Source organism: Kogia breviceps, chromosome 16 (assembly GCF_026419965.1).
Source record: "Kogia breviceps isolate mKogBre1 chromosome 16, mKogBre1 haplotype 1, whole genome shotgun sequence".
NCBI lineage: Eukaryota > Metazoa > Chordata > Mammalia > Artiodactyla > Physeteridae > Kogia > Kogia breviceps.
Genome location: NC_081325.1, coordinates 25,347,958 through 25,365,561, shown reverse-complemented (window position 1 = coordinate 25,365,561; position 17,604 = coordinate 25,347,958). Strand labels below are relative to the sequence as shown.

At 38.9% G+C, this 17,604-nt stretch overlaps 1 protein-coding gene across 2 annotated transcripts in view; it reads right to left on the bottom strand.

The window, feature by feature from the left end:
* Positions 1–17,604, bottom strand: part of VWA8 (von Willebrand factor A domain containing 8) — a 345,450-nt gene that overhangs the window by 193,723 nt on the left and 134,123 nt on the right. For both annotated transcript variants that reach the window (XM_059041719.2, XM_067016182.1), the window contains exons 18-20: positions 17,432–17,538; positions 14,094–14,200; positions 7,142–7,213 (exon numbers count right to left, since the gene is read on the bottom strand). In XM_059041719.2, coding sequence (XP_058897702.1) covers positions 7,142–7,213; positions 14,094–14,200; positions 17,432–17,538 — 286 coding nt within the window. The remainder of the gene's footprint in view (positions 1–7,141; positions 7,214–14,093; positions 14,201–17,431; positions 17,539–17,604) is intronic.

Sequence of the window (17,604 nt, the reverse complement as noted above, 5' to 3'; positions counted from 1 at the left end):
TGAAGAAGCATCATATGAAACAAACAATATGAAAAATGGCTGGGAGAACAAAAGGGCATAGTATACTTAGGGAGGGTAAGAAACTCTGATCTGGAAGAACTAGAACTATACAAGAAGTTTGGAGCCAGGTCATAGGTTGTTTTGAGTGTTTCCCTATGAAAGAGATTTTATTATCTGATAGGCAAGGGGGAGCTACTTTCAACTTTTAGCAGGAAAATATTCATAAAATTAAGAGTTGCTTTCTAAGACTTATCTCACTGCTGATAGGTCAGAAAGTGCCATGGAATTGGAAAGAGTACCTAAAGAATCAGTGCCCTAGAAACATAAAGCACATGAAAGTCAGACAGAGAATGCCTCCCCTATGAAAATCAGCCAGAGCTGACTCTTTATTTTTTAAGGAAGACAAACTATATTAGAATTTTGGTAAAGGTAAAAAATATAGACTGTGGAATACAAGGACAGCTTGAGTATAAAACTTTCACCAGAGTGCTATTATCTGCTAAAATGATACAAAGGACTTGCTTAAAATGGAAAAAAAAAAAAGTTGACAAATCTGGAAAATTATTGGACTATATTCATGTAGAAGTAATTGTGAATTATTAGTTGTGCCTCATTAAATATAAATTAAATTTTGATGACTTGCTTTGTAATTTGTCTAACATCAGAAATCAGGAAACATTATATGAAGATGATTATATTTTCATTTCTTAAATACTATACATTTTAAAAATAATTCTTATGTAAGGGGGGTACCTGAGCATTTTAGAACGCCACATTACTAAAATATTTCTTCCTTCAAATATCTGATAAAATGCAGCTGCCTCTCAAAACTTAAGTATTCTTATTCAGAAACAGAAGTTTATTCTTAAGGAGTTTTTAAACAACAAAAACATTATGCACCTATAAGCTGAATCTATAACCCAAAATGTTCACAACAAATATTTTGTATATCAAATAGAATATAGCTCTGCAAATCAAAAGAAAAGAAGATACGGGGAGGAAGAAAGCTTATTTTTGAGTAGAGTTGTGACCAAAAAAGCATTACTGGCTTGAAAGTAAATAGCCATTTCTCCTTTTTCCCTGTCAGTAAAGCTGAAATAAATAGAAAGTCATGCTATGATTTTTTTAAAAATAAATTTATTTATTTATTTTTGGTTGTGTCGGGTCTTCGTTGCTGTGCGTGGGCTTTCTCCAGTTGCGGAGAGTGGGGGCCACTCTTCGTCGCGGTACGCGGGTCTCACTGTTGTGGCCTCTCCCGTCGCGGAGCACAGGCTCCGGACGTGCAGGCTCAGCGGCCATGGCTCACGGGCCCAGCCGCTCCGCGGCATGTGGGACCTTCCCGGACGGGGGCAGGGACCCGTGTCTCCTGCACTGTCAGGTGGATTCTTAACCACTGCGCCACCAGGGAAGCCCCATGGTATGATTTTTTTAAAAAGCCAGCATGAAACTCCTAATTGCATGAAAGGTACATGTAATGTTATAATTACAGTAAGTAGAAAATAATGCATGTAGCAGCATACTAAAGTGGTTCAACGATATGAAGCATCGTATACTTAGGGAGCATCAAACGTGTAATTTCAGGGCACCCTATCCCTTTTGGCTGACAGGCAGCAATTCTGCTTCATTTACTGGAGGGTCAATGTGCTGTGCCATAACATCCCACAAAGAAAATTGAAAAGATTAAAAAAAAAATTTTATTTCACCAAAAGAAGATGTGGCCTGCTTTATTTTGCTACGGTAAGTGATTTTATAGCCTGTTTTTAGCTTCCCAACTGTTCTGAAACCTTGTCTAACGTCATAGATTCTTAGAAAAGAGTATTACATGGAAAGAAAAGATGGGATTTGGCTCAATAAAGATGATAAACCTTGAGATACCTCAAAATCAACACTTATTCCCTTTTATTTCCTCATAAAAGTTGCTACTGGTAACAGCAATCTTTCAAAACATCTCTAAATTGACAACTTCGACTATTGAAAAGTTTCTTTCATGAACTTCAGCCAGTTTTTAGTTTGCAAACAGAAGGCTGGGTAAACTGTATCAATCTAGAGACAGTTTGTATTAACAGCATTCATTACACTTTATTGTATAATTATAACAACCCACTACTGGCTTCTCTGCCAATATTTAATCACCAAAGCTTCAATTCTAACTGACTGGTTTTTTTGTTTTGGGTTTTTTTTTGGAGTAGTCATCATGTAATGTTTTAGAAGAGAAAAGGAGCCTGATCAATTGCTTAGTTTCAAACTAAATCATGTAATTGAAATAGGTGTTTTCCCAGATGGTTGTCACTTTTCATTTGAGTGAGAACACCGGTGACACTACCCCGTGACAGCTGAGCATCAGTAGACAACTTACCAGCTGCAGCTTCACGTCCTGGTCTTTTTCTTTTTTCATTGTTTTGGTTCACAAGATGGATAAAGGGTGAAGATGAGAAGGTGTGTAAGATATTAAGGTACTCAAATGCCACTGATAAATAAAGCAGGGTGTTTTCAAAGGTATCGATGAAGGACCTGAGTTACTATGACTGCAAAAGTACACACCCCTGAAAAAGATATCTCCTAGACGAGCAGGACTGAGGAAAGCACAGGGAAAGAGAACACATAACTGCATACCAGTCCTTAGAAAAACACATCTCTGTGAGGTGCTTGCTCTGCTTTTGCTAGCAAATACTACGGGTGGTTCCTTCTCCCTCATACACACCAAATGGAAGAAATCAAGGGTCTAACCGTAATGACCCTTATGCTAAGTGAAATAAGCCAGATAGAGAAAGACAAATACTGCATGGTATCATTTATATGTGGAATCTTAAAAAGAAAAAAAAACGGTTGAACTCATAGAGACAAAGTAGAAAAGTGATTGCCAGGGTCTGAGCAGTGGAGGAAGTAGGGAGAGGTTAGTAAAAGGGTACAAACTTTCACTTATAAGGTGAATAAGGTCTGAGAATATATTAGTTATATATATATATATATATATATAAGTTATATATATAATATTATATATATTAGTAATATATATTATAATATAATATATATTATATATTAGTATAACATGGTGCCTACAGTTGATAACACTGTATTGTATAATTGAAATTTGCTAAGACAGTACAACTTAAATGTTCTCACACAAAAAAGGTAAATATGTGAGGTGATGGATATACTAATTAACTTGATGGGGGGAATCCTTTCAGAATGTATGCTTATATCAAATCATCACGTTGTACACTTTAAATATTTTTTGGGTCAATTCTACTTCAATAAAGCTGGGAAAAAATAAAAGTCTAACCATAGAATCTTGTTCATATCTTAACACAGATGTTAGTTTTGGAAAACAAGTTTGAAAGGAACTAAGTTGTCTAAAGCACTCAAAGAGTTCTATTTAGATTTTAACCAGCCATCTTAAATCCAATTTTCACTCGCTGACTTGGTAAATGTAAGTATGTGCAAAGTTATATCTCATTTAATTAGCTAAATACTAATTAGCACTTAATTATTTTTAGAAAAATTAAATAATTAGTATTTCATTATTCTGTCCTAGTGATAATGCTGCCAGTCTCTGATCAGATCCCGTCAGTAATATAATCATACCCAGTTGTTTGGGCCACTTAAGTATTTTCTCTTACTCCCTAGATTCTGTCTTATTCACTGTTTCCTTCACCAAACAGTTGCAAATTTACTGAATAAGAAATTTAGTCAATTTGTCTTAGAATCTCCTGAAAATAAACCAAGTAAGCCTAAATTTTAAATTCATATTACTTCTAAATCATTTTGGCTACTCATTAGGAATTTATTCTAGGCAGTCCTCTAAAATATATTTGTTGAACGTCTATTGTATGCAAGGCATCAGGGAGGTTGCAAAAATAACTAAGACTTATCAAGGGGCTCTCTTTCTTCAGTAGAGAGGTGGTAGGTGGACGCATAAGTCTGACAGAAGTCAAAAGAAATCTAGAAATGATGTGCTGTAAGAGTTCAGAGAATGAAGCCCAACCTTCAGGCTGAAGTGTTCAGGAAGACTTTATTAAAGAAGCATATTATGGAGTATTACAGCCAGAGGGACCTTAGAAAACACCCATTCCAATCCTATCATTTTATATATAAGAAACAGAAAGAAAAGAAAAAAGACAAAGCCCTTTAAGGAGGAATAGCAATCTATCCAATATCACATACAGAGCTGAAAAATCTGCACAGGAAGATAGATCTCTGGGTTCCCAGCTTTCTGCTTTTCCGTGGCACCACACTGCCCCCCGAGACTGGAAGGATTTCAATAGGCAAAGATGGGAGAAAGAAGAGAGCACGCTGGTGACAATCAAAGGCTAAAATATAACACTGACAAGAAGGTATCTGGAAAACAGAGTGTTTATCTGAGGACATGAATTTCAGGGGAGAAATGAGACACAAGGCTGCAAGTGGAGTGGGATGAGACAATGCAAGACATCCAATGATAGCCTCAAAGATTTAGACTTTTTCACTAGATAATTTCATGGACACAGGTAGCAGAATTTACTTATAAATTCTAAGACCATCAGTGTCTTAGAGGTTTATAATGAAAGGATAAAAAAGCTCTCTGTCATGAAAAAAGCCAGCTAAGTGTAGCAAATTTATAATGAATACACTCTCTATTTTTCCTTTTTCTCCACTGACAGACTAGGGGTAAAAGAAGGCAAGACACTGATCTGCTGACGACAGGTAGGGTTTGTGACAGCATTGATTGACAGACGACGTTTGTGTGAAATCCCTGCCTCCTGCCTTGCTCCTCCTGAGCATCTTTTGCAGGCTCTACCCAGAGGTTCCTTAGGCAACTCTACGCAAGCCTGAAAACCAGTGGGATCTCCCACCCTCACCGGATGCTGGGGTCCACCCACGTATGTGTAGAGAGGGAGCTGCTCTTCGCTCCACCCAATGCCTAGCCCTTTGCCCTAGTGTCTTGTTCTCTTCTTTGGGACTCGAAATAGACTAGAGGTAGCATACTGGACTTCACATCGACATTTGTATAGCACTCTAGAGTACTTTCAAAGCACTTTCATAGCCTCTTTTTAATTTATCATAAAGAAGAAGCAATCCTCTGCTCTACCTCAGCCCTCAACCTGTATAGCTCTCCCCAGCCCCCAGGGGTTAGAATGTTCTCCCTGTCTCTCTGGTTACTGGCTAGGCTCCAACTTTAACCTTTCAACCTAGACAACTCTTGTGAAACCCTGACTCTATTATCTAACTCAAATGTAAACCCTGCCTTTTCCAGGAAACTCCTTCTGTGTCCCACCCACTAAACCCCAAGGACATCAGTATCATCCAGGATATTTCAAAGCTGCTTGAACATCATAACTTGACCCCTAGGGACCTTCCTTTTGAAAGCCTGCTCCTCAGCAAAAGTTATTCCTCAAGCCCCAGCTCTGTGTATTCTTGGTCTACTTTCTTTGCCTACTCTCTGGTCTGCAGCTGTTGAGATGCCAGCAGACTGCGTCTAAGGCAATTCAAATAACAACAGAAGACCTGAAAAAGACATACTGAGTATACCAGGGTTTAACGACTTATAAAAAGTTTGTGAGGTACTCTGGGCTATGAAGCCACCATTTTGCAAAGTGAGATGAGAGTCATCCGTTTTCAGAGTCAGATGAGAACTTGACCTCCTGGGCTTCAATATCAGGTACTGAATACTGGCCTGTTAACTGATCTTCAGCCTCCCACTCTGGTACTAGACTCATCAGGACTTTTTAAATAGTGAAAAAAGACCATGAATACTTGATTGCTCACCCTTTAATTCTTGTTCAGAAAAAAATAAAACAGAGCATTAAAGTCCTTTTTAACAACAGAGTGACCCACAGATTTAATTCTAACTGAGCACCTATCATGAGCCAGGGACTGTGTGAAGTGCTTTCCATGCATTATTTCATGTGACCCATACATTAGCCCAATAGCGTGTACATATTTGCATTCCTAGGTTAGATATCAGGAGACTGAGCCTTAGTAAGATTAGCAATTTGCCCAAAGTCACAGCCATCTGTGAAAGAGTTGCAATTGGACCTCTAGCCAGCTAACATCCAAGCCTGTGAACTCAACCAGTAAATCACTCCATTGGCCCTTTTTTATTTAAAAAAAAAAATTTTTTTTGTAAGTTTGAGGGACTAAATAAAGAATATGTATTGTTTTTATAAGTTAAAAAACAAAAAGACCAAATTTCTTCTGAAAGCTTGTTATCCTTAATTTCAAACTAATTTAAAAAACCAAAGGTGCTGTTCATTATGAGTCTGTTAATTTCACTGAGGAAAATGATCAGAAGCCTCTAGATATAAAATGTCCATCCATTCCCTCCATAAACACATTCAGTATCTACTATGTAACAGCAAGCACTGTGCCAGCAACTGAGGACACAGAGATGAGCGAGAGAACATGGTCCCTGCCCTTGCCGGGCATAGAGACAAGTTGGGAAGATAGTCACTCTACATGTAAATACAGTAACATATGATGAGTGTGGTGATGGGAGATGGAAGGAAGTTATGTAGAAGCAGGGAAACCTAGAAGCTAGGGACAAGGGAACATGTCCCGGAGTTAGAGAAAAGGGGTGTGGGAAGGGGACTGGGAATGCTCCAGGCAGAGAGACGAGCAATGCACCAAGGACCAGAGGGGAGATAAGAATTGAAAGAAGTTCAGAGTGGCTCAAGCTAACACCAACCGCAAGAAAGGAGGGGGCCAAGCCTTAGGACTGGAAAGGTGGGCAGGGGCTGTCTCCTGCAGGACACCGTAAGCCATACTGAAGACTACACCTAAGGGCGATGGGGAGCAAATTTAAGCAAAAAAAGAGAGTCTTAGATTTTATTTTCACGAGTATCAATCTGGCTGCAGAGTGGAGAGCAGATCACAGTGGAAGTAAGGTTGGGGTGAAGCTATACTAGGAAACCACGGCTGTAATCCAGGTGATAGGTGAGGACGAGCTGGGCTAGGGTGACAGACGTGGGAAAGAAGAGCAGATGTGTATAAGGTAATTCTAAAGTTTAGAAGGTAGAAGACCCTTGTCGTTTAATTCAACTAGTCATTTAGTTGGGAAAAAAATCATTTCTAAAAACGTGCTCCAACAATGAAAAGAAACTTACTGCTTTTAAACTGCTCCTATCATTTATTCGTTAGTACCTGAGTTCCAGCCATAACTCACCTGGTTCCCAACCAATAATAGGTGTTCTCCAAGAAGAAAGTCTTTGAGCATATCTTCCATCACTATCATGTGCTAGAGGAAAAACGACTAGAGGTTAATTGTGTTTTGCATAATCGAGGTGAAATAAGAAAGTTAACTATAAAGATATCTTCATGGAAAGTAATACATCTATTATAATAGACAGTACTCAATTTGATTATTTAAAAAACTTAAAAGTAATGCTGTGGTTATAAATAAGTTATATAACCAACTTGGTCACTGATATTGAAAACCTGAAGTGGTCACCCTTAGCAAGACTCAACCACTGACCAATACGTATTTCAAAGAGTTTTTATGATTCAACTCAAATATTTTTCAGCTATTGTACTATGCAGTGTTGGCTTCTAATTTAATATAATATTTAAATTAACACTTACTAATGCAAATATACAAAGGCTTTCTAAAATAATTGGAGATTTCCATGGAACGTTTTACATTGATTGACTTCTTCTTAACCATTACCTTCAAAGTATACATAGCTTTAGAATTAAAAATATATTATTCACTTTCATATTTTTAAATTCAAATCATGACACAATATAATCAAAGAACAAGATTAAAGCTGTTCACAATAGGCACAGAGGAAATTACATTTCTCTTTTGTATCTTGAAAAATAGGACAATCCTAAGTAGGTCACAAAGGCTCATCCGGGAGTTGAAGGGAGAACTATATCCCAGAACAGTTAATGTCCCTATTAGTTTCTCTTGGTTTTCTGTATCAAAACAATAATGGTCTCATAAGTACTTACTGTAGTTCTCTATTTGTAAAAAAGGCAAATCGACCTTTTCTATCTCATATATGCTGCAGGTATTTTTCTAGTTTGCCACTCACTTTTCTTTTTTTAACTTGGTTTATGAATTTTTTGACATCTAGAATATTTTCCTTTTTCTCGCCACATTAAGCAATCCTTCCCTTCAGAGTTTCTTTTTTAGAAAAACTGAGAAAGTTTTTTTCCTCCTTCAAGAACAGATGAGTATTCCTTAATGTTTATCTTGGTAATTTTAATTTTTTAAAACTGCTTGCAGGTAAACCATGGAACTGGAGTTGTAACAAGGTTTGAAGTAGGGTGAGCTATTTTGTTCATTCTGGAACACTTTTTAGAATAAAAAGAGGTGTTATTAATATGCTGGAACAACAAATGTAAACAGGGACTGTCTTAAGCAAATGATGGAGGGTACATGGTTATCCTAGTTAAAGGGGAGCCCGGGAACATTCTTTTTTTAAAATATAAATTTATTTACTTATTTGTTTGTTTATTTATTTTTGGCTGTGTTGGGTCTTCATCGCCGCGTGCGGGCTTTCTCTAGTTGTGGTGAGCGGGGGCTACTCTTCGTTGCCGTGCACGGGCTCCAGGTGCACAGGACTCAGCAGCTGTAACACACAGGCTTAGTTGCTCCATGACACATGGCATCTTCCCGGACCAGGGATCGAACCCGTGTCCCCTGCATTGGCAGGCAGACTCTTAACCATTGTACCACCAGGGAAGTCCCTAGAACATTCTTTTAACCTGGGTTCTAGCGGTAATGTGGTCTGTAGACCTCTTCCTTCTAAGTAAGATGAAAAATCAGTGCCAATTTCCAGAAAACATTAAGTTCTTCCAGAAATACCTGGGCTAATATGCACGAAGAACAGATAGGAAAGTTGGAATAAACACCTAGAGAGCAGGTAAAAAAGCAATGTAAACACTGAAAAATAATCTAAACTATACTTGTAGGCTTCTTAACTTTTTCTCCTGTCCTACTTCATGCCCTCATTGCACCCAACTAAATTATTCAAGTCATCAAACATTAGCTAAGGCTAAGGTCACAGCCTATATAATTCTTTCCTTAACCTCTTGTCCCATCTGGTACCATAGACAATTTCTTAAAAGTCTTCTCTCCCAGTTGTCTCTCTCTCCTGATTCCCTCTTACCTCTCTAACAATTTCTCTCTATGGTCTTTTGTATCTTCTTTAGGTAGCAGTTCCTTAAATATTGATTTTCTTCCTTCTTTTGTTCTCTTTCACTACCTTGTTACATGCTTTCCTGGGGGGGGGGGTCACAGTATAGGGCAGAGCAGGTTCTGCCTACTTGTACTTGGGCACCCACCGGGCGAGGGAGGGCTGTGTGCAGAGCTGGGGACCCACACATCAGCGCTCAATGAGTTACTTCTGACCCTGCTCTCCCTAAATCCTCTCATCCATTCCATGGCTTCAACCACCAACATTACACTGAACTTCAACAGCAGGACTTTTCTTCTTGACTCCAGCCCCGTATTTCTGAGCAACTATCGAACTATGCTAGCTACTTCCCAGTCTCCTCGAACTCATCACATCCAAAACTTGATTCATTCCGTTCTCCTCAGCTTCATTCTTTATCCTGTACTTCTTATCCCAATTAATAGCATCATCGTCTACAACCTGACCCTATCATCATCATCTTCTTGTCCATCTCCGTTGGCCCTTATCAAAAGCCAATTAAACACCAAGTCTAAGCTAGTCAGCTACCTAAAAGCCCACTGTATCTATCCATTCTATGCCATCCCCGCAGCTTTCATCTACATTTTTATCATTTCTGGCCTAGATTTTTATCAGCCAATGTGGCGTCTCTGGCTTCAGTCTCTCCTTGAGTCAATGTGCTCTCCACAGTACTGTCACTTCTCTGTTCACAATCATGTCACTTTTTTTCCCCCCCAAATTCCTTAAATGACTCCCAATACCTTCGGAACAAGGGTCACTCCTTAGTCTCAGTCTCATCCCCCATCACTCTCCTACTGTGTGCTCCAATCATGGGTGCAATGTAGAATCTTTTTCTCTTCACTCTTCTGCTTACTTTTCCAGCAGACTATGTGCTCTGTGAGGAAGCCTCTTTGACTTTCATCCAACACAAAGTTCCATTGACTCTACCTGCCTCCTACCTGGCCCTGCAATGTGTCCCCTCCACTCTGTCCCCACTATCACTGCCTTCGTTCAGATCCTTCCTAAGGTTCACCCAGACTATCGAAACAGCCTCCTAACTAGTCCGTCTCTACTTTTTGTTCCAACTCATAGACAACATTAAAGAATGAGTGCAAAGTTAACAAAAGTAGAAATGTGCTTCAAAGTTTTCAACGGCTTCCTCACTTCTGAATAGCTTCCAAATTCCTTAACGAGCAAGACCCAGATAATCTGACCTTTAAACTCATCAGCCTCATCTCTTGTCACTCTTCCATTTGAATCTCAGCTCTGGCCATGACAATTAATTAGATGTAGCTCCCTGAATAAGCTACACTCTCACATAGCCACGTCTCTGCAAATGCTAGTGTCTCTGCCTGAGACTCTCTCTCAACTTTGCCTAGTGAACTCATTTTCCAGGATCATTCCAATCTGGGACCATCACCTCACCAATGCTACAACAGTAACCTGTGCGTACTTCCATCATGCTCTATAGTAACCACGTGTACTTGCTTGCTTTTTTCCCTTGACAGAATCTGGCAACTTGAGCCCTGGAACTCTGTGTGTGTGTGTGTGTGTGTGTGTGTGTGTGTGTGTGTGTTTTAATTACTGTATTAAGAAAGGCTTGACACATGGTAGATATTTTTTAAAAGTTTTTCAAATCTAAAGCTCATTAGGCTTAAGAGGCTATTAATCTCTCTTTCTTCCAATTTCTCCTCCTTACTACTGCAAGTGTAAGGTGGCTTGACTGAGTTCTGGGTTTTTTTTCCCCTTCTCTTTTTTATCTCTATGCTGTTTGCTACATACGTGTTTTAAATAAAAGTTATTATATTTTGGAACATCTTAAGCCTTTCTGTAGAGATTTTAAGCTTTTTATGTAGTGCTATGATGTTTTATTACCACCTTCAAGCTTATTTCTTTTAGATGTTAGATGAAAATTCCTTGATGAGCCCACAAGGTATTAAAGATGCAGTACTGCATTCTATTTGGGCTGGACTTGGCTTCTCTGAGGACAGTGCTACCAGTAATTCTCTGTCCTGTGTGAAATGTTTAGGTGAAGTCACATCTGGATCTCTGAGGATTGGAGCTGTTAGTGCACCGATCTATAATTCCTTCATGACAGATATAATAAAATAATACTCCTAATTATGAACATTCAAATCTTTTTCCTTCTTTCAAGAATTCACTCAACACATATTTATTCAACAGTCACTATGTACCAGGCACTGTGCTATTTGCTAGCGACACAAAATTAAAATTAAGACAACAACAAGCCTTTATCTTAGTAGTGTGGAAAACATGTTTTAAGAATCAATTACGGGCTTCCCTGGTGGCGCAGTGGTTGAGGGTCCGCCTGCCGATGCGGGAGACACGGGTTCGTGCCCTGGTCCGGGAGGATCCCACATGCCGCGGAGCGGCTGGGCCCGTGAGCCATGGCCGCCGGGCCTGCGCGTCCGGAGCCTGTGCTCCGCAATGGGAGAGGCCACAGCAGTGAGAGGCCCGCATACCGCAAAAAAAAAAAAAAAAAAAAAAAAGAATCAATTACAACACGGTGTGGCAAGGGGACCACAGGTTATAGAACAAGATGGTATAGAAGCACCTAAATACTCAAGAGGCACTGAAGACTACTGTTTCAAAGGTGCAACATAAAACGCAATAATAATAATACGCAATAATAATATATGCAACAAAAGCAAATTTAATCAAGCCACCATTCCTAGAATTGGTACAGCTAGAATTTTTCATTAATGGTTAATTCATAATGCTTTACGAAGAGAAGGCACGTTTGGAGACAGGCTGCAGAAAATCCCTCAGGGCCACTGTGTAAAGTTCACAGCAGCCCTGCGGTCCTCAACGTCTATGTCACAAACACCATGGCAACAGACACTGTGTTCAAGGGTACAATGGCCCTCCCTGCTACTGAATTTCCTACATTTTTATATGCTGGGAAGTCTTTTCAACCTTTGTTGCCATGGAGTTTTTCAAACTGTCACTTACGACAAAGTTTCCTGATTCTTATTTATTTATTTATTTATGGCTGCGTTGGGTCTTCGTTGCTGCGTGCGGGGGCTACTCTGAGTTGTGGTGTGCAGGCTTCTCATTGCGGTGGCTTCTCTTGTTGTGAAGCACGGACGCTAGGTGTGCAGGCTTCAGTAGTTGTGGTTTGTGGGTTCTAGAGTGCAGGCTCAGTAGTTGTGGTGCACAGGCTTAATTGCTCCACAGCATGTGGGATCTTCCTGGACCAGAGATCAAACCCATGTCCCCTGCATTGGCAGGTGGATCCTTAACCATTGTGCCACCAGAGAAATCTCCTTGATTCTTTTTTCTTTATGCCTTTCTACTACATGAACAGAGTGTGATACCACAAATGCTTGAAAATATTACATTTTCCTTGCCATCATGTTTTTGTCTTTGACAGGCAAGATTATTTATTCCTTTGTGTCTTATAAGTAACCTTATTTTCTGTTCATTTGTCCACTGCTTGTATAAGTGCATTAATGCTCCAGAAGAAAAATAAAACCAATATTAGTTAATGGCCCATAGAATGAAGAATAAAAAGCAAATTCAGGTTATGCCTTTTGCTAAGTCATAGATAATTATAATCTGGACAGATTTCTAAAACATTTAATCAAGACTTTTACCAAGAAAGAAGACTTTGCTGAGATACCTTTTATTGTTAACATAATGTAGGGATATACATTATGTTACCCATTGAACAACAAATAGGATTGGGAAATAGCAGATTAAAAAATTCTTTAATTTACTTTAATTCTCTAATTCCTTAATATAGTGAAAATGGTAAGTATTAGTTCTTCAAACATAATTTGTAAATGTAGGACTATTATTTACATGCAGAATAGTGACCAAATATTAGAGAAAATTTTAAGTATGGTTTTTATTATAAAATAAATACATAAGCACTTCACAGAAAATCTGGAAAAGAAAAAATCTTTTTATATTACAGGTAATTTTCTCTGGAAAAAATTCTTATTAAAGTGAACATCTATAATAAAGCTTTCTGGGTACACACTTAGTTCTGTGTCTTAGTGGAAGCTCATAATTATTGGTTAGTTTACAAGTGGAAAATTATCTATCCTCCTCTCTTAAAAAAAGATAAGAAAAAGTAAAGACTAGAAAAATACTAGGAATTTTTTGGAAAAGGAAAGAAACGTGAGGAAAAGAATGCATAGGACACATCCCTTTTTGAATTACTTGAAATGATTTAACAGGAATGCAAAAGAGGAGATGAATTCTAGTGCCTTTTGTTTTTAATTTAATAATATATTCATTTTATTTATTAAAGTATAGTTATGTCTGCATATAAAATTTATTACTCTAATCATTGCAGCATTACTCTTCCAATTCTCAAGTAACTCTGGGAAGAGTTTATAATTTTACAACACCTTAATAATAGATTTTTTTTTTTTTTTTTTTTTTTTTTTGTGGTACGCGGGCCTCTCACTGTTGTGGCCTCTCCCGTTGCGGAGCACAGGCTCCGGACGCGCAGGCTCAGCGGCCATGGCTCACGGGCCCAGCCGCTCCGCGGCATGTGGGATCTTCCCGGACCGGGGCACGAACCCGTATCCCCTGCATCGGCAGGCGGATTCTCAACCACTGCGCCACCAGGGAAGCCCAATAGATGTTTTTTTGTTTTGTTTTGTTTTTGCATTATGCGGGCCTCTCACTGTTGTGGCCTCTCCCGTTGCAGAGCACAGGCTCTGGATGCGCAGGCTCAGCGGCCATGGCTCATGGGCCTAGCCGCTCCGCGGCATGTGGGATCTTCCCGGACCGGGGCACGAACCTGCGTCCCCTGCATTGGCAGGCGGACTCTCAACCACTGCGCCACTAGGGAAGCCCATAAAAGATGTTTTGACACCTCATTCCGCATCATCTGAATTGAACTGAGCAAATTACAAACATAAACATCAGTGTCACTTGCATTGGGGTTAATTACCACAATGTAAGAGGGATATATCCACGACTGCCAAGTCCTGATCTTACCTGGATGTTGTCATAGAACAGAACATCAGGCACTTTCATTTTCTCATGGGCATTATAGATCGGTGCACTAACAGCTCCAATCCTCAGAGATCCAGATGTGACTTCACCTAAACATTTCACACAGGACAGAGAATTACTGGTAGCACTGTCCTCAGAGAAGCCAAGTCCAGCCCAAATAGAATGCAATACTGCATCTTTAATACCTTGTGGGCTCATCAAGGAATTTTCATCTAACATCTAAAAGAAATAAGCTTGAAGGTGGTAATAATACATCACAGCACTACATAAAAAGCTTAAAATCTCTACAGAAAGGCTTAAGATGTTCCAAAATGTAATAATTTTCATTTAAAACAATGTATGTAGCAAACAGCATAGAGATAAAAAAGAGAAGGGGAAAAAAACCCCAGAACTCAGTCAAGCCACCTTTATGAGCTTGTTTGGTCAGAAACTCTAAAATACATACATTTGAAAGCTCTGAAGTACCTTGAATATAATTTTTTTAGGACCCACCCATTGAAAACCCCCATAGGAGAGTCCCCTAGAGCTGTAGCTAAAAATATAGAGGAACCAACTGACCCCAGACCTCTCAAATTACTATTTTCAGGAATGGTCCAGGAGATCTGTACTTCCAAATATGCACCACAGGTGCTACAGTTATTCTGTGATAATAATTATTGTATTGTCCCCCATTTGCTTTAAATAGTTGGTCTAGGATAGAATATGAGCTCCTTGAAGCCAGGGAACTAAGTAATAAATTTATGTCAGGGTACATATCTCACATGTATTCCCTACAGTAAGGAGATACACATGCTCACTACCTGACATATTCCAAGGTCAGTAATAATAACATAATAGTAGTAGCTGTTGTAGTAGTACTGACCATAATAGAAGCTATCATTTACTGAGGACCTTACATGTGCCAGACCTCAGCTTCAGCTCATTGTTTTCTCATATAATTTCATGGAAATCTCTTAACAATGAGACAAGAATTATGAGGAAGCTAAGCATAAATTAAATAATTTGCTTAAAATCACCCAGCTAGTATGGGTAGAGCTAAAAACAGAATTTAGTATAGTCCGATATTCTTTCTGCAATGTGGACTCTAAATAATATTCCATCCTGTGGAAATACCCGAGCAAGCAGACAGACAATTACAATGCCTTAAGCAACTGACCCATCTTTTTCTCCTCCTATTTCAAATAAGAAAATTGCTGTTTTTGTGCTAAAACATTTTGAAAGACAAGGAGAGAAAGCAACATTTGCATCTATGGAGTTCTGTGAACAATTTTGAGCTAAAAATAATTAAACTGTCTCCCTGTTTAATCACTGCTGAGTGTTACACATTTGCCAAAGCACAGTAGACCTCTCCCTCCAATATTTCTTTGCCATTTTCCTTCTATTCACAAGTTCTATAGGGAAGGAAAACATGAACTACTGTGCTGAGAATTTACTATTTATTGACTACTTTCAGGTCTCTGAAATAGACCCAATATAAAACTGTAAAGGGAAAGACCAGGATTGCGTCAGTGAATTTACTACATACTTGTATGTTGAGATGACACATGTGATTTAAGGTTCAAACAGCATCTGATACCATCTACAGGTTAGTTTATGGAGGATATCTATTCAGTACATTTAGGGCTTTAGGATGATTTAATTCACTCAACTAATGTTTATTGCTAAAATTTCAGGCTAGAAAAGGGAAATGAACTCAGAGAATGGTGATGCTAGTACTTCCCTGGGAGAAAGCTGGCTAGCTATCTTCTAAGAAATCTCATAGGATGGCATTATTTTGGTAAATTTGTCAAGGCCTTCAGTCTGGTAGGCTCAAAACTTGATTTTATCACTATGACTGAGGGCAAACCTAACTCTCAGGAAAACATTAAAGACATATATTTTGATCTATACATAAATTCTGATATATAAAACCAGAACTGCAATATTACATTGCAATGAAAACTGCAAATTTCATATAGACTATATGATACACTGGTTGCCATATCAGCGTTTTATATGGAGGGAGCCTTGCGTGGAAAGCCAAATCCTCATCAGAAGGTTTTTCGGTGAACCTTATCCTCTGAACAAGGAGAATGAATTACACGAATTCTCTACAACAGAGATGATATTAAAAATGAATGGGACCAGATGAATCAAAAGTTGCTTCACTTAGGCTCCTCACCTCCTATGCAAGGCTTAGATGGGGACGGCTAACACTGACCTGTTGCCAAGACTAAACCATCTATAGTCTGAACGATGCCGTCTTTCTTTGGATACGTTAAACCATTCAAGGAAGTAATGTTCTGAATCTCCAAATCCCACAGTTATTCTGTCTCTTTGAGTTGGCTCTGCGTATCTGTACCCAGATCCATCAGTATGTTGAATTTATAATTTTACTCTAAAAAAGTTACCTATTTCCTTAACATCAAATTCTTATCTCAGTGTAGCCCCGACTATTAAAAACATCTATAAAGAGAGCCACAATAAGTCCCCCCTTTACAGAGTGCACACATTGGATATTTTGATAAGACAGGTAATTACCCTCAAAAAACAGAGAACCTTTCACTGTGCTCTAAATGAAGCATAGGGTACTTTTACAGGAAGATCTAAACTTCCCCAAAACTCTAAATTATACTTATGGATATCAAGAAGAAAAGTACCACAGAAGACAATACGGGTGGAAATGAAGGGAGTAAGAAGGCATGAAATGGTACTCTGAATATTAGTTTAGTCTACATCAACCTAAACCAGTTTCCAAAACATGCCCTGTAGGACACTGGTAGTTCCAAAATGTAAATGTTGTGCAAAGAAAACAGATTGCTAGATCCTATGGTGAAATACATTTGGAATAAAAGGTAAAACAAAATTACATGTTTATTTACAGTAGGGATTCTCTGAGCCTTTAACATATTCATGTCAATTGCAACTCTTGGGGAGGAACTATATCTGGTATCTGGAAACTTTTTTTTTAAATAAAAGATTCATTTTCTTCAACGCAATACATAAAACAAAATGGGTGGAAACCAAGAACTTTTTTTTTTTTTTTTTTTTTTTTTGTGCTAGGCGGTCCTCTCACTGTTGTGGCCTCTCCCGTTGTGGAGCACGGGCTCCGGACACGCAGGCCCAGCGGCCATGGCTCACGGGCCCAACCGCTCCACGGCATGTGGGATCTTCCCGGACCGGGGCACGAACCCGCGTCCCCTGCATCGGCAGGCGGACTCCCAACCACTGCGCCACCAGGGAAGCCCCAAGAACATTTTTAATTGAAATTAAAATAATAAACAATACAAATGCTTAATAATTATTATTTCACTTAAAAAAGAAACAAATCAAATACTTACATTTGTAATCCTCCATTTCTGGCTCCAGGTTATTATCAGTACTTATTTCTATTGTAGCATCTGCCAGGTTTTTTTCTAATGCTGACCTTGCAAGGCTTGGTAAAAACCTGGTGGGGTGGGAAGGATGGATTGATAAAGTCAAAGCTTTCTGTGATTCCCAAATATCTTTTGAC